Source organism: Hakea prostrata, chromosome 10 (genome assembly GCF_041222555.1).
Source record: "Hakea prostrata isolate BN-2017 chromosome 10, UWA_Hpros_2, whole genome shotgun sequence".
Classification (NCBI taxonomy): Eukaryota; Viridiplantae; Streptophyta; class Magnoliopsida; order Proteales; family Proteaceae; genus Hakea; species Hakea prostrata.
This window is the reverse complement of record NC_142609.1, coordinates 2,483,981-2,505,127: the sequence shown is the minus strand read 5'-3', so window position 1 is coordinate 2,505,127 and position 21,147 is coordinate 2,483,981. Positions and strand designations below refer to the sequence as shown.

General features: G+C 39.5%; 1 protein-coding gene across 2 annotated transcripts in view; it reads right to left on the bottom strand.

Moving 5' to 3' along the window:
- Positions 1-9,993: 9,993 nt before the first annotated feature.
- FY (Transducin/WD40 repeat-like superfamily protein) overlaps positions 9,994-21,147 on the bottom strand; it is a 44,391-nt gene continuing 33,237 nt past the window's right edge. The window contains exons 16-19 of one of the 2 annotated variants that reach the window (XM_089136804.1): positions 21,014-21,102; positions 20,340-20,872; positions 20,001-20,240; positions 9,994-10,936 (exon numbers count right to left, since the gene is read on the bottom strand). In XM_089136804.1, coding sequence (XP_088992930.1) covers positions 10,844-10,936; positions 20,001-20,240; positions 20,340-20,872; positions 21,014-21,102 — 955 coding nt within the window. In that variant the 3' untranslated portion in view covers positions 9,994-10,843. The remainder of the gene's footprint in view (positions 10,937-20,000; positions 20,241-20,339; positions 20,873-21,013; positions 21,103-21,147) is intronic. The other variant, XM_089136803.1, reaches the window with a different exon arrangement.

Below are 21,147 nucleotides of genomic sequence, written 5' to 3'. Positions count from 1 at the left end.
AACTCTTCCGAGTAGCCAAATCTTCCGTTATTTCGTCTCGGTGTTTGCATCCCTAGAATCTTGTTTGGGGTCCCGTCCTTCATTTCAAATTCCCTAGCCAACGAGCCTTTAATTCTACGATCCGATCTTTGTTGGGGCCCGACACCAACATATCATCGACATACAACGGGAAAATGATGAAATCATCATCACCAAACCTCTTGTAATACGCACAAGGGTCCAAGCAAGTCTGTTGTATCCAAGGCTCAATATGAAGGAATCAAATCTCTTATACCAACATCTTGGCGCCGTTTTAAGCCGTATAGAGATTTGTTCAACTCCGCAAACCAAGTTCCCTTTTCCGGTTCTTCAAAACCTTCCGGTTGGAGCATATAGATTTCTTCTTCAAGATCTCCATGAAGAAATGCGCTTTTACATCTAACCGCTCAAGATGTAGATCAAACGTAACACAAAGTGCCGAACTATCCGGACGGTAGTAAGTCGAACCACTGGAGAAAAGATTTCGTGAAATCAACACCTTCTTCGAGCATATCCTTTGATCACCATTCTTGCACGATACCGCTCTACTTGATCATCATCGCTTCGTTTGATCTTGTAAACCCATTTGTTACCAATGGGCTTCATTCCGTGCGGTAAAGGTACAAGCTCCCACGTCTTATTCTTATGAAGAGCTTCTAGTTCTTCCCGCATAGCTCGCCATCCAAAGTGACGCTTCCGAGCTATCAATCGCTTCTCCGAATGTTGATGGCTCACCATCTTCTCGTTAGAAGACGGGATGCAATGTTGCTCTCCATAATATAATCGACTCGCCGGTTGGTGTATGTCTTTCACGAGGTGACCGTCGAACTTCTACGTTGTAGACTCAACTGTACTTGTTCCTCATTTTCCGATTCTCGCTCCGAAGAATTTTCTACCCCGAAGAATTTTCTGGATTGGACTTCTCTTCCTCCCGAACTGTTGTACTCTCCGGAATTTCTATTGAAATGCTACTCACATCTTCCATTTGCGGCTTATCTTCTCGCAAAAATGACATCTCTCGCTGATGACGACTTTGTGGGCGGTGGGATCCCACTCGATACCCCTTGACTCCATCGGCATTTCCCAAGAATCTGCATTTTCCGGATTTTGGATCCAACTTCGAAATTTCTTGGGGATGATACATCACGTACACAGGACTCCCAAATGTGTGCGGCGTGAATAATCAACTCGCTTGCCAGCCACATATTCATCGGTGTCTTCAGATCAATCGATCTTGTTGGTGATCGATTAATCACATAGCGAGGGGGTGCCCACAAAGGACTTAGCCATGCTTGCGTTCTTAACATGGCTCTTGTTCTTTCGGTAGAGTTCTATTCATCCGCTCCGCTACTCCATTCCGTTGAGGAGTGTAAGCCACCGTGAGTTGTCTCTTGATGCCTTCTTGATTACAAAACTCAAAGAAGTCATCCCCCGTATATTCACCGCCATTGTCCGTCCCGAGGCACTTGATTTTCTTCTCGCTTCTCGTTCAACTTGCGCTTTGAATGTTTTGAAAACAAAACACATCCGACTTCTTCTTGATAGGAAACACCCAACATCTTCTCGGAATAATCATCAATGAAAGATACATAGTACCTTGCTCCTCCCGGAGATGTAACCGGTGCTTGCCATACATCGAGTGAACTAATTCCGAATACTTTTACTCCCGGAATCGGATGCATTGAACTTCAATCTATGCTGCTTGCTTGTAACACGGTGCTCACAAAAGGGTAATGAAACCTTTGTGAGACCCGGAGTAATTTCGTTCGAGAACCTTCAACCCTTGCTCCGACATGTGGGCCAATTTTCGATGCCACACTTTTGTCATCTCTTCCGCATACCGGTTGATGCAACCGTGCTCGCCTCCGCCTGTTTCTCCCATTACTTCGTACAAATTTGCGGCCCCTTTCAGCTTTCATTACAACTAGCGCTCCTTTGACAATCCTCATCATTCCATTTTGGATGCGTGTCTTGCACCCAATTTCGTCTAATTGTCCCAAAGGCAATAGATTCTTCTTTGCCCTTCACATGCCGCACATTTTGAATAGTGCGTACCATACCATCGTACATCTTCAACTTGATGGTGCCAACTCCAACAATCTCCAAGGCATGATCATTTCCCATGTACACAGCCACTCGGAGATGGTTCATAAGTTTGAAACCAATCTCTCCAGAGGTCATGTGCCATGTTGCTCCCGAATCCAAGATCCAAGCATCACTATGTTCCAATCTATCCTTGGCGCCATTGCCGATTCGCGTAAAGAATCTCTCCTTCGCAACGCACCCTTGAGATGTTTCTACCTCATCTACAATTTGCGAGGTGATCCCAAACCTCCTTGCGTTTTCTTCTCTTCTATGCCCCATAAAATATCATCCGATAATGCTATATGCAAATCGAAGAGCTATCGCATCTATTCCGTTCCACTTTTCGTTGTCTGTGAACTCCGCCGTCCCGAACATTGATGGCTTCCGCGGTATTTTTTATCAATAATGCCTTCATCTTCATTTTCCATAATGAGAATTTCGTGGCGTCAAACTTGCCGATGTCAATTTTTGCTGCCATTGCTTTTATCCATCTTGTTGGCTGCGGTAACTCCCACTATTTCCGTGAAACTTGTCTTCTCGGGTATCTCCACCGGTTATGGTTGAACCAAAATGCACCGGAAAATTTCCGGGAAAGACTGGAGGGACCAAGCGGTCCGCTAAAACCGGACTCCTTAGACAAAATTTTCCTGACATGCACTTAATCACCCAATACACCTTTCTAGGATACCCGAAAAGAAACCACGTGAAATTGTGACTTCTGCGACTCTCCGTAGGATGAAAAACAATATCTTACTTATTTTTCGATGTGAAGGATCCACCTAAGTGGCAATCACGAGCATACTATAAGTAGATACTCACACCCTAAACCAAACAAACAAACCCCCCAAGGAATTTTCCTTTCGATGTGGGCTCGGACTATGCGCCCGGCATACTTGAAAAACCTCGCTCGATACCCGTCGGGTTATGAAGAACCCACCGAATAGAACAATCAGCAAATAAGAGAAAAGAAGAACACAATAATAACAACTAAGAGAAAAGAAAGACACAATAATATATGGGCAAGAGAGAAAACTCCACTATAAATATAGAAATATCCAAGAGAGAAGATATTTGGGATGATTAAAGAAGGAAGAGGCATTCTTTTATAGCCTCTTCCTCTCCACATATTCCCACATCAGTCGATGTGGGACTAATATTACAACAAACTTGAGGACTTACTGTTAGAGCATTTCAAGGGTTTGGTTTCTTCTGAAGGCATCTCCCAATTAGCTCTTTCTCAAGCTTTGGAGGGGGTTCAACCTAGTGTTGATGATGAGTTGAATGATTTGTTATGCAAAGTACCAAATGAGGAGGAAATTCATTCTTTTTTAAAAGATATGGGACCTCTAAAGTCTCCTGGGCCGGATAGCTTCCCACCCCTGTTCTATCAAAAATTCTGGGATATTACTAAGGAAGAGATATGCAGTTATGTGAAGGAGTTTTTTATGTCTGGTATTATGCCGAAAGAACTGAACATGACTTTTGTGTGCCTAATTCCCAAATACTCTAACCCGAAGACTCCTGACCAATTCAGCCCAATCAGCTTATGTGGGGTAGTGGTCAAACTTATATCAAAGATCTTTGCAGACAAGCTGAAAGACTCTCTCACAAGTATTATATCTCTCTCTCAGTCGGCCTTTGTTCCAGATAGGCTTATTTCTGATAACATCTTTATGGCTCATGAGATTTTCCATTATGTGAAACATCGGAAAAAAGGGAAAAAGAAATTTCTAGCCATGAAATTGGATATGCGGAAAGTGCATGATAGTCTTGAATGGCCCTTCATCAGAGCTTCCCTCCTCAAATTGGGCTTCTCATTGCGTTGGGTGAATATGGTAATGGAGTGCACCACATCAGTCTCTTATACTCTCTTGGTCAATGGGGTGGAGAAGGGATCTTTTTGCCCATCTCGTTGTATTCGGCTAGGTGATCCTCTTTCTCCCTTTATTTTTATCCTTGGATCCCAGGTTCTTAGTTCTATTATTAATGTAGCGGAAAATCAGGGTTTGATCAAGGGTATCAGTGTTAAAAACAGGGCTCACTGGATATCTCACCTCCTTTTTACTGACGATTGCTTAATGTTTTCTGAAGTAAACTTTCAGCAGATAGGTTATCTGAAATATTGCATGGACCTGTACTGTCAAGCAAGTGGTCAAGCAATCAATGAGCGTAAATCATCATTCACCTTCAGCCCTAATACTCCTATTCGCTTCCGAAGATGGTTTGCAAGAGTCCTCAAAATTAAATATGGTGAAGGTCCAGCAAAATACCTGGGTTTGCCATCGGACTTTGGTGTTAAGAAGTCTGCTATCTTCAAAGATGTAGGGGAGAGAATTAGCAAGAGAACTCATGGGTGGAAGGCCAGACTACTATCTCAGGCTGGGCGTGAAATTCTTATTAAATCTGTTGTTTCTGCTTTTCCATCTTATGCAAGTTCGCATTTCCTTCTTCCGATGGACCTTCACAATGATATACGGAGATCAATTTCTAATTTCTAATGGGGACAGATAGGAGATGAAAAGAAATTACATTGGATGTCTTGGACCAAACTCTGCAGTTCTAAGGCTAAGGGTGACCTTGGCTTGCAGGATCCCATTTTACACAATTGGGCTTTGCTATCTAAGGTGGTGTGGTGACTGTGAGTTCATCCTGAATCCACTTGGGCCAAATTCATGAAATCGGTTTACTTTCCCCATTGTGGCTTCCTGGAGGCACAAAACAACTCTTGTTCTTCGTGGGCGTGGAAAAGTATCATTAAGGGCATGGATGTTCTGCAGATGGGTCTTTTTACTCTGATTGGCAATGGAGTTAACACTCACATTTGGGACTCGAAGTGGATACCAGGCCTACCTAATTTCAAAATTTATTCTACCAAACCTAAGTGGATGCCCGATTCAATGGGTCTCCGATCTTACTGAGCCCATGTCAAGATCTTGGAACAGGAACTTATTACATCATTTGTTTACTGATCAAGAAGTGGAAAAAATTCTAAAGATTCAACTAAGTCATTTTCCTTCTGAAGACTCAGTTAGATGGGGTGGAGCGTCCAGTGGCGTTTTATTGGTTAAGAGTGCATATCACCTATTGTATAATCAGAGGGATGCTCAAGCTCTATTATCTCCTTCATCTTCACATCGACATAGCTGGGAAGAAGTTGCTCCTAAATCATGGGAATTGATATGGAAAGCTAAATGTTATCCAATATCCCAATCTTTTCTATGGAAAGCATTGAATCAAGCGATTGCTACAGGGGATAACCTACTGAGAAGACAAATCAAAATTGATCCTACCTGCAAAAGATGTGGCATAGTTGTGGAATCAAGCAATCATTTGTTGTTTGATTGTGATTTTTCTCGTGCGATCTGGTTTGGTATGGGGCTGTCTGGAATCGTTGAATCTCAAAATCAAAAATCTTTGATCAAGATCATCAACAATTGGGGCGATCTACACTTTCCAGACTCGAAATCAAGTAAGGAGATATTCAGCTTGTTTGCCTTCACTAGCTGGTCCACCTAGAAAGCAAGAAACGACCTATGTTTTAATGGGAAGAAATGGAACCCTAAACGAATTGTAGACAGATCATGGAAGATTTTCCACGAATTTTGGAATGCAACAAAGCCCTCGAATGGTCTCATTGATGATGCGATTAGGGTTTGGACTCCTCCAGATGGTAGCTTGGTCAAGATGAACTCTGATTTTTCCTTCTCTGTTGAAGATGACCTTGCTGGTGTTGGATTTATCCCGAGAAATTCCGAAGGGGCTTGCCTTTTTGCGGCTTCAATTCCATTAGTGGCTTCGTCTATCATCGCAGGAGAGGCGATGGCTCTTAGGGAAGCAATTTTATGGGCTAAGAATGAAGGACTAAAGAACGTTTTGTTTGAGAGTGACTCAGAAAGCCGGATTCACTACTTTGAAGATCCCTTCCTTCCAATTGAGCCAGATGCTCATCATGTGGTTGAGGATATTCGCCATCTTCTCTCCCTTGAACCGTCTTGATCGGTTCATGCTATTTCTGGATGGGCTAACTCTGTAGCCGATAATCTAGCTAGGAAGGCCTAGTCCGTGGCTAGTAGGACTGTTTGGTCTAATTCCGCTCCTTGGCTTCTTGAAGCATGTACTCAGGATGTCTTGGCTTTTTCTGGTCATTTTGCTAATCGAAATGCAGTTTACCAAAAAAAAAAAACCTGCAATTGAACACCCACATACTAGTCTCAAAAAAGCATACGGGCAGGTGAAGGGGGACCCTTTCACTCATCTTTATATTGGATTTTCCGGATCAAGGTCGACGACCCATCATAGACATTCAATATTAATTAATTAATATTATATATGTCCCAAACTCTTGTATCCACCGAATGACTGAAACAAGACACCCCTTAGGAGCGCTAATTACTTATATACCTGTATTTATTATTATCTCCATCCGATGCAAGGTTAGATTATATATGGTAATTTAAATTACCCCATATACACTGTATAACCGGAAAATGGAAGTACTTAGGATCAAAATCTTTCCATCCAAAAGAGTCTCCATCCTCCAAATACAAGAATTTTAAAAATACCAAAACCTTGAGAGAGAGTGTTTTGACGATTTTTGAACTTCCAAAAAATCCAACATTATGCTTTCCAAGTCTCCCATCCAGACCCCAGCACTAAATGGAGATATATGAATTACCAAAAAAAAAATGGAGATATATGAGAACATTAGAGAGCGATGTTGTTATTGAAAGATCTTCTGGAAATTCTGATTGATCCATTAGGTTAAACAACGATGTATCTCTATTTCAAGACTATTCTGCTTTTTATGTTGTTATTTGCTTAGGACTTTTTGGTATCTATTCTCATTCTTAATTTTTTATATTTTTCATTCTTTTAAGTTTTAATGTGTTTGATATCTATTTTAAATATTATTTTTATTTAAAAGAATAGAAAAATCTTCAAAATCCATAATAACTTTTGTCTATTATGATTATGGATGAGAAATTCATTCACCTCATTCATGCACAAATCTAACTAAATTTTCAAATGGATGGTGAGGTTATAATTGTAAATGCAAATTCCTTTTTTAAAACTTGGTTTTTCTCCATTTCCTCACCCACTCACAAGTCTAAGAAACATCTCAATATCAAAACCGAGCTTTTTTTGCAACTACAAGCAGCAGTTGAATTAGACCAGATTTTCTATCCAACTGCGATTAAAATCTCCAAAATCTTGGAATGCATCGAAGTAATTTTTTCAACCTATCTCAATTTCTTGACTTGATTTGTTCTATGCGGTGGTTCGAGTAGAACAGGCAACAAAGCCAGTTGATTGCTGGTGATGAACACCAGAGCAAACAAAATAAAAACTACCAACGGGGTTGGTCTAAGTGGTAAGCAGCTTGGTTCGCTTAAGCAAGATTCCAGTATTGAATCCTTGTGGATGCAAAAAATCCCCGCTGGGAGATTCACCCACCACAGCCAAATGTGCAACTCGAGTCGAACTACCGGTTTATAAACCGGGGTTGGCAAACCAAAAAAAAATAAATAATAATAAAAGCTCGACAATGATGGCTTATGATCTGAAGATGTTTTTTTATCCTCAAATGCTCATTCAAAACCAAATCAACATAACACTCCACTTGGAAACTAGGGCAAAGTCTTGTAGTCGAAGAATTTGCAGAATATAGAGAACACATCATCTGGAAGAAGACGCACATCGAGAAGAAGATGGAGAAAACCCCTTCATGAGAAATCCAACAGTTCTGTTAAAACAAAGCAGTTATGGCCTAAATTCTGTTTTTGTTTGATACAACTTGCAAGGGTACTTTGGTGACTAAATTCGTAGTTGAAACAGAGAAGTTATGGATGGCATAAATTTGAAGGACATTTTGGTCTTTCAAAGCTATTCTCATTTTTCTATGTGAAATAGTGAAGATCTGCTGATTTTGTAAATTTTATCGATAGTGGTAATTGTCACAGACACATGGCTACGAACAAGGTTCAATCCAAAGTTGAAACAGAGAAATTATGAGTCCTATAGAATTTGAAGGGCATTTTAGTCTTTCTAAATTATTTTTGTTTTCCTGAAATAGCTTTCCAGCGGAGATTTTGTTTTCCACAGACACATGGCCATGATTGGCACTTGATTTGAATTCGCAACGGAGACATTAGGGCCCTAAAATTTGCACGTGCATTCTGGATTCGTAAAATGGGGAAATTGTCATGGACCTTGCCTTCAATTCGAGGTTGCGATAGAGAAGTGTTTTTTTTTGGTGAACCACAATTCATTCAACAGAAGCAACAGGAGTAATATCCAAGATACAAAACCTGGAAATTTGAGGTTGAGACAGAGAAGTTACTGTGCCTCAAGTTTGAACGACATTCTGGTCTTTTTGAGTTATATTTTGAGTTTGTTTTTCAACATAAAATAGTGGAGACCATCACAGACACATGGCCGCAATTGGCAATCAATTCGGAGCTCAAACGGAGAAGTTATGAGATATTCTTTCTCTAGCTTTCCTATACGTTGCAGATCACAGAAGGAAAGAAAGAGTGGTTTAGATTTATTCCCTACACTTTGGATGCCTTTTCTTGTAGCTTTATAATAATGCGGTTTACACTGTAGCAGGTGGTTTGTAAAGATTCTGATCTAGGGTATCGTATTTCGTTAGATTATAAGATTCGATTTGAAGGTTGAGATAAATGTTGATTGGTTCACCATTTTTGGTCCTTGATTCTGCGTTTCGCCAGTATAGAGAGAGCCCTGATGAGATTCTTTTTAAGATGTTGTTACGAGGTCCTCCTAATCAAGAAATACAAGATCTTATCGATAGACATTTTCTATCAAATCTGAGGTAAGATTGACAATTCGGATTGATCCGTATAACTTCCAAAAAATACGCGACTTGTTAGGCAGTCCTACGGAGCCATTTATTCCAATCTAATGGAAGACTCAGGTAAAACCGGTGAAGTGCGCAACATGGGATCATAAAGGTTACTGTGCAATGCGCGTACGGGTTTTATTGTTGTTGATGGCTACTCTAGTAGAAGTGTCGATCAAAAGTGCCATCTCTGACGAAGTGATCTGGTGCGAGGTGGGGGTGGCCGCTGGGAAAGTTGAGGAAGGTGGTTTCCGGCAGTGGTCGACGTTTTCCGGCAAGCTCTAGGAAAAGGGATGGGTGAAAAGGTTGGGCATGAAATGACGTAATAAAGAGGGGGCATTATGGTCATATTACTACACTAATGGGCAAAATAGTCATTTGAATATTAAATTTTGAATTTAGTTAATATAATCTAGGCCATTCTCTAATCGCCAATAAGTTAGTAACCAGTAATTTTAGAATTGGGTCACATTGAGTAACCAATAGTAATATTTGGCATTTGGGAATCTAGAGATTTGAAATTTATGGATTTTCTAATGGGAGATTTATAACCGTTTGGTTGTATGAATCCTTGGATTCATGAAATCTAAGGATTCATATGTAAATTTATGGGTATGAGGTGAAATCCACCCTTACTATAAAAGTACTAAACATTTGAACCATGACTCTATAGATGTTTTTTAGGATGAATTTACAGATTTTATTCCAAATATTCAGTCTAATCAAACAGTTAATTTTATGAGCCAGACTCATAAATTTAAAATTCTAGATTTTTTAAATTTCTAGACTCAGATAGCCAAACAGACCCTTACCCAAATTAGGTTTGTCATAAATTAGATCCATTGGGAATCGTTTTTGGATTCTTCTCGTGGTTTCTGTCTTACTAATGCTGAATCAGTTTGGTCTTAGTTGCAAGTGGGTGAACGCATCGGGGTTGCTCCACCCCTTGGTTCGAGAACTGATTTTTTTTTTTTTTTTTTGCCTTTTTCATTCTAAATCTGTTCTGCATTTGTGCATTCAATTTGCAAATATCACAGGCAGGGCAGCTCTATCCTTACATGGGCTTTCAATGTTAATCATAACTTGCTATTATATTTAGAAAATGAGGAATCTGGTTATGTTCTCAAAACTCAGGCCCAGTCCTTCAAACCTACTGAAATCTCTTCTAAGCTCATCTTGTTACCCGAACCTTGTCCATTTCCTCCTCCAGGAGTGTAGTTGGTAGATACAGATTTCCAGCAGCAACCAGACGTTTTGGTTACAGATCTTTATCAGGAACATCAGATGGCATGGGTGTTAAGTCTGTATGTCCAATTGGTAGTTTCAGATTATCCATATTGAGACAGTGGGCCTAACATGGACTCCCACCCCTATTACGCGGTGGAGAAATGTGAGCAGAGCACATACCCCAACCCTGACGGGTAGAGGATCTAGACTCATTCGAATCACACAATTCTGCAATTCGAATCTGACTTTGAACCTCAGTACCAGGTCTCCAGCATCCCCCTTTTTGTCTAAACCTGTTCGTTTCATATGCTCTCCAATCTCAGAATTCCCAACTACAGAAAGAGCATTGGGTAGAGAAAAACAATAACAGCATTGAATATAGACAAGATGCTCTACAAGGAATCTCCATAAATTAGTTCAGAAATGGGAAGAAATACAACAAAACTTTGACATTTCTAATCCTAAGCCATGTGTACTACAACAATCCTGACATCCAAACGAACCAAAGATAAGTGAACAAATAACAACCTTTTTCTTTTTTCTTTCCCTTTGTGAAGGCTTGAAAGAAATTGAAGCCTTCTTTATCTTTCTTCTCTCAGATTGTAAATTTTGATGATGCGGGTTCCGGATGAACTAGAACAGATATACAGTCTATTGGGGTGTTGGACCATGTGGAGGTGGAGGAAGATTAGAGGGAAGACCAACATTTGGTCCTAGCAATCCCAAGCCAGTTGAACTACCAGACTGCAAGAAAAGCAAGATGCCAAAACACTGTTAGACTAATCAAATCATATAAGGAAACAGCAAAAGAATATAATAGCACAAATTTTGTCCAAGTAGGCCGGCCTTGGTAAACGATGGACCTTCCTAATCTTCAAAAGTGAATATCTTAAGAACTGCACTAAAGAACATATAGCTTAGAAGGCTGATACTCAGACAAGTACGCCAACTACATTTGTTCCTCAAGCACATTTCATGTTAAATTAAATTTAGAAGGATTTTGGACTTCTTACTTATACGAGTTCTCCATGATCTCGCTTTTGATATCTGTGCCTTTTGGGTCTGCGCTCTGGGTGTACCTTTTGCTCGCCTTTGTTCCGCCTGGGCTGTCCGGCCGGTGGCTGCTCGTCGCCTTGTTGTCGGTCGTTTCTCCAGGCGCTTTCCAGTGTGTGTCCATTCATATTCAGCAGTTGCCTCGCCTATCTTTATACCAATCTTTGCTCCGTCTGGACTCGTGTCTCCTGAGCTAGAATCTTCCAGGAGTGCAGCATGCTCATATCCAGCGAACAAATGCCTCCCTTTTTTTTTTTTTTTTGGTACAACATGCCTCACTGTGTCTTATCCAATCATTTGGACTAATGTAAGGAGGTTCTTTTAAATGAATACCCATAATCTTGACAGTACAATCTATGATGATTACAACATTTGCAAGGCCACGTAGAGGGGGCTGGAGGGGAGCATTCTACTCGTTGTTGCAAGCACCTTAGCACTGGCAACCTGATCTAGATTCGCACCAGGTGATGGCGCCTCTGAGTCCCCAAATAAACCAATAATGCTCTGATTTGAGAAGCTTGAATTCCATGATTTGACATTCTCTGTCAGAGAAAAAAAATCCTCTCTCTCTCCAAATATGCATCTCTCATTGGCAGCTAACCTTATTAGGAAACTAAATCCTGGTAACTCTTTACCATTTGTTCAAACTATTTTGTGGTTGTCAAATCTGTAGGATCCCCAAGATCCATTGCATTTATTCAGCATATAACACCTCTTCTCTAACTGCCTATAGTTTAGATGGGTCTTCACTGAGTTTCCTGCACATCCCCTAGTGGTTCCATCCTTCTGCCTAGAATTTAGATGGGTCTTACACTGGTTTCCTAGCACTCCCCTATTGGAAATTCCATCCTTAACGATCTAATAGATATTCCATTCTAAAAGTCAACTCAGACTTATCTAGACATGTGGTCAGCCCTGGTCCTTTTCTCCATCGTGTTTCAATCCATGTTTTCTAGTCCTATTCATCCATTCCTTTCATCGCTTTTTTAGTTGTCATTTTTGGCACTGCTATTTTGGCTCCTTTAATTGGAACTAAATCTGGGCTGGAGCATTGGCCCCTGTGGCCTTCCCACCTTCCTTTTCACACTATCTGTATGAGCTCCTGTTCGCTCTAATTTGTTCATTCATTGCCTCCTTGAGTTCTACCAATCCATCACATCCTCATTCGCTCCCGGTTGTCTATTCTGGGTCATCATCCGTCTCAGCCCATCTTGCCAACTCAGGGTTGGCTTGACATCTCAGCGAGATCTCGCTGAGTTGGTGGTATATTTTCCCCATCTCGAGGCTCGAATTCAAAAGGTATTAGGAGTCATTTGGGGCTTGCTGTCCAGCCTATTTCAGCCCTCTGAACACACTGTTGATCTCATATTTATGAGATAGTGTGTTGACTTCCACTTGGCCCGTGGCTCTGCTGGTGCCTTGCCTCTGGCTGGTTCCGTACATGGATGTTCAAAGTTAACAACAAGTCTACTACATTACACATGCTCATAACTCAAATTAAGAAGTCCAAATGGTAATCCAATCATCAGAGGTACAACTACTTAAACCCTATGTGCTACGCAGTACACACATCATGTCATCATCACGTCTTGCACATTCATTCATCTTGCTAATTGGAAGGGAAAAAAGAAAGAAAGAGGAGATATGGTGCAAGATCTTGAGAGTTCTCCAACCATAGTTTATATGTTGTTTTTTTACCACTCACATTCAGCTCCATACTCTAACCATAATACTCTTTTCCACAAACCTAGTGTATAATTTCCTGTTCCTCAAAAAACTTTGAACTCCCAATGTCCTCTCCATCCTGAAAATTCCATAATGCAAAAAATCTTTAATATACTCGTCTACATTATGTGTCATCAGCAAGTCTCTGAGAATCTCCTCCTTTCAAAAATTATTTTCAACTATAAGATCTCCACAATTCTACCTTAATTATCTCTTGAATCCTCCCACCTCCATGGCTCCACCCAATCCTCCCTACCCACCCCCCCCCCCCAAAAAAAAAAAAATAAGGAAGAGGCAAAACCTGGCAGTCATGGTCATTAAATTCATTTTCTAATATTGCCTTCAGTTACCCCCTTCTTCAGACACAAATATAATGATCAGAAAGCTTTCTGAGCATTTTCTTCCTCACCTGACATGTGTCTTCTGTCTTGAGCTGATTTAGAACTCAAGAGAAAGAGGGAGGCAGAGTGCACATAGACTATGACATTTTTTTTTGGTGGGTGGGTTTTTGTTGGGGGGGGGGGGGGGGAGACTAAGAAGGCTTCCCATTTCTTAGAGGGAGGCAGAGTGCACATAACAGCTTTTCTGTGTATGTGATCCTATTCTAATATACTGTTGCAAAGGGTGATTAAAAATCTATGGGGACAGCAGCTTTCAGGAGAAGATGGTCACATGATGAGCAAATCGATACATAGCTGAATCAGATGGCAAGGACAAAGGTGCCACTTTCACACAAGACAGTGTACCAAGAGGCTCATAATTTTTTACATGACTACATATGATGGCGAACAAAGGGGTCTAGGTAACGTTTCATATGTGCTTCACATGAATATGCATTCTGGATTCCCAGTAAGTTCAACTGTGTTATAGAACTCAATATTAAACACTAATAAAAATAAGCAATGATTTAAAATAAATGAAAGGGATGTAGGATAAGAAAAAAGATAAGATGACTATCATAAGTGAATGAATCACTTAAATATCTCTTCTCAGTTCTCACTCATTTGGAACCACAGCTCTATTTCTTTGTATCTTGTTTTATTACTTCCCCCCAATCCACCCAGCCAAAACCTTGTATATATGTATTCCTTCCAATATGATATATTAACGTGTTCTTAGAAAAATTTACACCTCTATATCTTTGTATCTTGTTTCATTTCTCCCTTCACAACACCCAGGCAAAACCTCACATATAGGTATTCCTGTTATCACAAAAGTTCAAAATATGTTTCAAAAGAACTAAGGAGAAAAAATATGAAATGAATATAAACCATTGAAAAATCAAGAGAAAATCCGACATGCAACAAACCAGAGCCAATTGACTGGCCTCACAGAAAGAGAGAGCGAGAGAGAGAGAGGAGTGAAGAAAAAGGCATGCTAGCTGATTGTGGAAAAGCAGCCTACAATAGGACTCAATTGTTTTCATAAAACGAAGTTTTGCTTAACTAAAAAGATAGGCTGTTAGGAGTTTATGATAGCATTCCTAACACCCTAACTTATTACAAATAACAACTAAGGACATCAAAGACAAGATCATGCATTCAAACCTTAGAAATGACAATTGATTACAGTACATTTGAATGCAAAAAGATTACTCTCCGACTGGACTTTAAAGAGAAGCTACTAAATGTGTCTTCAGTCTTCTCGACCTCTGAGAAATCATATTCCTTTGTACATTGTTCCGTTAATTCCCCTCCCCCCACCCACCTCAGCCAAAACCTTCTAATACTTTATACTCCATCAAATGTCACGTGTTATGAAGCCACACAGTTGAGATGAGCCACCATACTTGTTAGCGCTGGTTAGGAGGCTTCAACATTATTCAGCAGTCAGTTCACCAATTCACAATCCATGTGGCTGAAAATAATGGCCACTATCGAAAGGATAAGACGACGGGGGTGAAGAGGAAAAGGTTTTTGTTGTATATAACATAAATTTAGGATAGGCTGTTAGGAGTTCATGATAATATTCCTACCGCCCTAACTTATTACAAACTACAACTAAGGACATAAAAGACAGGATCATGCATCGAGACCTTAGAAATGAAAATCGATTACAGTACATTTGAATACAAAAAGATTACTCCCCGACTGGACTTTTAAAGAAGCTACTTAATGTGTCTTCAGTCTTCTAAACCTCTAGGAAACCATATTCCATTGTATATTGTTTCATTACTTCCCCTCCCCTTCCCCCCCCCCCCCCCCCTTAGCCAAAACCTTCTAATACTTTATACTCCATCAAATGCTCACGTGTTATGAAGCCACACGGTTGAGATGAGCCACCATACTTGTTAGTGCTGGTTAGGAGGCTTCAACATTATTCAGCAGACAGCTCACCAACTCAGAATCCATGTGGCTAAAAATAATGGCTGTTATGGAAAGGGATAAGAAGACAGGGGTGAAGAGGAAAAACTTTTTGTAATATATAACATAAATTTAGTATAGGCAGTTATGAGTTTATAATAGTATTCCTAACACCCAAACTTAATACAAATTACAACTAAGGACATAAAAGACAGGATCATGTATTCAAACCTTAGAAATGACATTCGATTACAGTACATTTGAATGTAAAAAGATTACTCTCCGATGGGACTTCAGGCGAAGCTACTTAATGTGTCTTCAGTCTTCTAAACCTCTAGGAAACCATATTCCATTGTATATTGTTTCATTACTTCTCCTCCCCCCCCCCCCCCCCCCCCCACCACCAAAAAAAAAAAAAGAGAGCCCTTAGCCATATAACCTTTTAATACTCTTCATATTTCATCAAATGCTCATGTGTTATGAAGCCACATGATTGAGATGAGCCACCATACTTGGTAGCGCTGGTTAGGAGGCTTCAACATTATTCAGCGGTCAGTTCACCAGTTCACAATCCATGCGGCTGAAAATAATGACCGTTATGGAAAGAGATAAGAAGATGGGGGTGAAGAGGAAAAGATTTTTTTAATATATAACATAAATTTAGTAGCTGATTCTCTATTAACTAAAGTAACAAAAAAAAATTACAACTTGAATTTCCATCTCTAACTTCATAAGTTAGAGATGAAATTCATAAGAGGAAATTATTAATAAATTTCCAGTAATAAGATGCAGAAAAGAAAGAAAGACAGAAAGGTAGCATTTCTGTTAAATCACGAAAAATAAGCATAGCGTCTGACATAATTATGAAAGGTCAAGAATGATTTCGCTTAATTTGTTAATTAAATGAAATGTTCTTCATTTTAATTTTTTAGCTGTGTATAGAAATGTTGGTAAAGTTCTGTGTAGTTGGTCCACTGATGGAAGCCTCCATGCACTACCTAGAATAAAATAACCATTTGGCAAATCCTCCTGCTGCATTGGAAGGAAATGGTCTATATCTGCCACTACCTAGAATTTAATAATAATACTCAATCATTTACTCTAACACCCCCCCCCCCCAAACCCAAAAAAAGAGAGCACCCCCGCCCACAAGAAAAATAAGGCATTGGGATCTTTGCTTGGTATTAGGCCATCCAAATGTTCTCGAAATGTAAAGAATCTTCAAAGCTTTAAACTGCTGCAGAGCCAACTCTAATTGAATCCAAATTTGACAGGTAATTACAGTATCAAAGGACCCACTTGGTAACAAAATTCAGGTCCTCCATGATCCAACACACGGATGATACCAGATTTGATCACCTAATATCCTGGTCAGATGGACCACTAAACCAGCTCCCAAAATTCTTCTATCGATTAAAATTTCCTAAACAAAGCAGCACAAATTTGTTAGGGCTTCAAACTTAAAAGGTATAGTTTATTACATAAGCAATTTTGACTTAATAATGATGTGCCCTTTCTTAGCACAGGCTCATAGCTAGTTCCATTAATTGAAATATTATTAACTGGTTTACAAAGGATGAACCCGGCTCACAGTTTTAAACAATGCCACGTACAAAGGACAGACCAACGCAGTTGAAACCAATCAACTATAATTCCCCAACTCTCCTAGTTCAGAAGAAACCAAACATTTATTCTGTCACTTTATTGTATCGTAGTTAAAATACTTATGCTTGTTGTATCAAACATGAAGAAACAAAGAATAAGATGCCTAGATGGGAAATTCATTGTCTGCTTTTTGGAAAAAAATGAATCATCCAGTATATTTCCAAAAAACAACCATGAAAGGAATCTCGCTTAATATCATTCACAAGTTTTCAGAGATAGAGTATGAGATGAGCATTCACTCAAGGTTGAGAAAGTAAACAGGGTACGAAGATAACATCAACACCTAACTTAGGATTTTCTAGTGTAGCAGCATCCTACAGCCCAATTGAGTAGTTTGAATATGCTATACAAAGAATTGTGTCTGTTCTATTGATCAAAGATATTGCATAAGTGGAAATTTGGTTACTTCCATTACTGTTATTTGAGGAAGCTTTTGAAGAGTCAAAACTACTATATTTTGTGACATCATGGTTTCTTTGTTATTAAAGCTCATTGGGTTGCCTATTGGGACCAGAATTTTGTGATTCTGAGTCATTTTGGGAAAGTTACAATCATCTTACTGAGGATGTTGATCTGACCATGGTTCTAAGTATCACCAAGATCTTGGAAAACTCTCCAAACAAAAAGATATCTAAAGTTGACATTTTTACTGAAATTTTATGAGATTTTGGCGAAGGGCCAAAATCTCACCGAAACAGAAATCAGCTTATAAGCAGGCAACAACTTGACGCATTCTTTGAAATTCCAAAGAGCAGTTGACAGTTCCATGGTTCTAGATAAGGGAAAAAATAGCTTGGATCCTCTTTCTCTCTTTTTTTTTTTTTTTTTTTTTTTTTTGGGGGGGGGGGGGATATAATTACTTAACACTACTGGCAGTTGCCACACCACTACAAAGAGATCAATTTATGCTTACTGTGGAAGATTTGGGTACATTCAACTTTTAGGATAAAGTGACAAATACTCGTTCTATAGGGGTAAACTTATCTCAAGCAAGGTCCAAGTCTACTGCCAATTATGTCTCATAACACTCAAACAATGTGTAGAATAATCAATATCACATTTAAGGGTTCAAAGTTCACTGCCAACAAAGGGTGCAAATCAAAACACAAGTTGGGCGTTTTCTTCTTTTAACAATTAGAAGATTTAAATATGTTAATTAAGGCTAAAAAAAAGCTTCATTACAGTGTGATAGCCACCAATGGCCATTTTCCCACAAGGGATCTCGAGATCTTGAGAATCATTGGTCAAGATACCAAGTTGAGATGAGGTTTTTAACCGAAATTTGCTTCCAAGTCCAGATTCTTATACGTTTAGGGGTATCGCATTCCGTCTGATTACTAATAGGATGCGGATATGTTAATACCCCTTTCCAACCAATTAATTATCTGATTAAGTTACTTTGTTCGATTCTTCTTCTTACTTCTATAAATTCTTAGCAATTCATTTTCTTACTTCTATAAATTCTTAGCGATTCATTTTCTTACTTCTATAAATTCTTAGCGATTCATTTTCTTCCTTCAATAAATTCTTAGCTTAAGATATGCGAATAATTTTCTAGATTTTCTATTAAAATAGATACAAAAGAACATCAATAGTGAAATAATGTATGAAAATCAAAGACTAAGTTGAGTAGAAGAAAAGCAAGTTGCTAAAATTCTTAAATTTCAAACCTAATCCCCACCAATAAAATGGTAAAGATGTTAACGGACAATCAGAAACTTGTATCTGCATACATACTCATTTAGGAGAATCTTTATCAAAAAACTATCCGAATACCATCTAAATCTGACTAAATCCATCCGAAAACTGAAAGGATATTATCCGAATCTGTTCAAAAATAATAGGATGTGGATATGGTAGTGCTACAATCCGATCCGTTTACACCCCTAGTTTTGACTATAGAGTAAACAAAATTGAGCCTTGGAATGTTGGCATTAGTACTGGTTGTCGACCACAAAAGAAATTGAGCCATGGAATGCTGGCATTAATACTGGCCCATGAAATATAGAAAAACTTTCCTTCCAAACACATGCATTCTCATCCCTATTGCTGGTTTGGATTTCTTAGCTTCCTGTCTATCTTCTATTGTTTTCTTTCAGCAGTAGTTCTGTCGTTCTCCTGCTCCCTATCCATCAAAAGTGTCTTGCTTAGGCTCTATTTTGGGGTTTTCTATTTCAAATTCCCTTGGCCTCAGTTTAAGTCCTTTGACCCTTGGTTACATCATCCTCACAAGTCACTTAATATTTCTCCTACACTCTTAAACTTTGTATACAAAATACATTTTCAGATCTACTGGCATTGAATGGCTTGAAGAAACTATGCAAGTTACCAGTTTGACAAATCATAGGGCTATAAATCAGAATGCCGTGAAACCACGCCAACCAAATTATTGGTCATTATAGAATTTTAACACCATATATCAGGGCAAATGCATCCCTCCACTCAGCATAAAAAACCATAAAAAAGAGCCAGGTTCAATAAGTACATTCACCTTCCTGCCCCTTTCTCTTGTTCAGCATTTTCACTCCCACTCTTAAGAAAAGTCTCAACAATAAATATCGTCTCACTATTTTCATACTTGAACCAGATAATTACCATGAGGGGGAAAATCTAGACCTCAAATAACAATTCCGTATTCGAACATGCTGATAATTACATACGACTAAGATCTCAAACCCAAAGAATGAAAGAGGCCAAAATCCAGAATAAGTTCTGTAAACTTGCCAATCCATATTCATGTAAACAAACCCAAAAACCATTTATAAGGTACTAGAACATATAAATAAAGCACAAAACTCAAAAAAGCTTTTATACAGTGTATCTAGGTTTATCCTTGTCTGATTGTGTGCTCAGTATTAGATATCTTTAAAATGGGAAAAAGACAAGATTAGTTCAGCACACATCCATATTGTCCATGGATTTTTTGGGGTATCAAATAAAACTCTAGCTCACAATTTCTGCTTAGAGAAGCATCATATCTCTTCACTTGTTTTTATGGAAACACTAATCCTTTGCCAAGAAATTTAGAACCAGCGGGGCCGGAAGTATATACCATTTCTTACCTGATAAGCATTAAGTCCCGGAACCACAGGCAACTGTCCAGTTTGATTCCGGTTGAATGTACCTCCCATTGGATACATTTGTGCCCCACCGGCATTGGGTGGGCCTTGAATATTTGTCATCCCATTTGCAAAACCGCCAATTGGAGGTGGAAAACTATTCGAAGGAATGGAACCAGAGTGCATTGGATTCAGACCCATCATGTGACCCTGTGGCAATGGAGGAGCCATCTGATTAGAACCCTGCATATCCAAGACCAACCATACAAAATGTAGATGAGTGGCCATTCATTTTCTTCCCTCAAAAACTTTTAGCTTCCAGCAATAGGCATAAAAAATTACCATTGGACCAGCCATTGACATTGGAACTGATGTCCCCATTGATGAGGGTAAGGGCATAGATCCAGGTATTGAAGAACCCATGCCAAGGGGTGGCTGACCTGAGGGTGGGCGAGCTAAATGAGGATGGGGAAGCAAAGGCATATGTACTGGAGGCTGCATCTGTGATAAATTTAGTGGGGGTGGCGGCAATGAGCCCACTTGTTGTGGTAGTGATTGGTGATGCATTTGTGGTTGAATCTGTTGAGGAATTTGTTGATATGCTTGTTGACTGGAGGCTAAGAGGGATGGGTGAGGACCAGGTGGGAGAGGAGGAGCCCCAGCAGTCAAAGAAACTGGAAAAGGCTGTTTCTGATCTCCTTGATCAGTTGTATCAAGAGATGGAATGGATAATGGCATTGCAATCCCAACACCAGGAATAGTCCCTTCATTTCGAGGCAGTCCAGCAGCAAAAGGTCCTGGAGTACTCGGGCCTTCAGGTACTGCAAAATTACCAACTGCTCGACCAGCAAAAGCAGGGTTCTGATCACCATAACCTGGGAAGGATATAAAAAAATGATAAATATACACATCAGTTTTTTTTTCCAGACTCAGTCCTCGATGCAAGATGAATAGAAAATGACAAATTGAGCGAAAGATTTAGAAGGGGTGGTGTAATAATGCCAGGAAGGAGCAACCTTGGCTATATCCCATGTTAAATTTGTCACGGGGGGGATCCCCTGGTCTGTTTCTACACCAAAATCTGGTTGTGTGATCATTGCTACCACTGCACAGAAATTAACTAAAGTTACACACAGGCAGAAAAGACAAG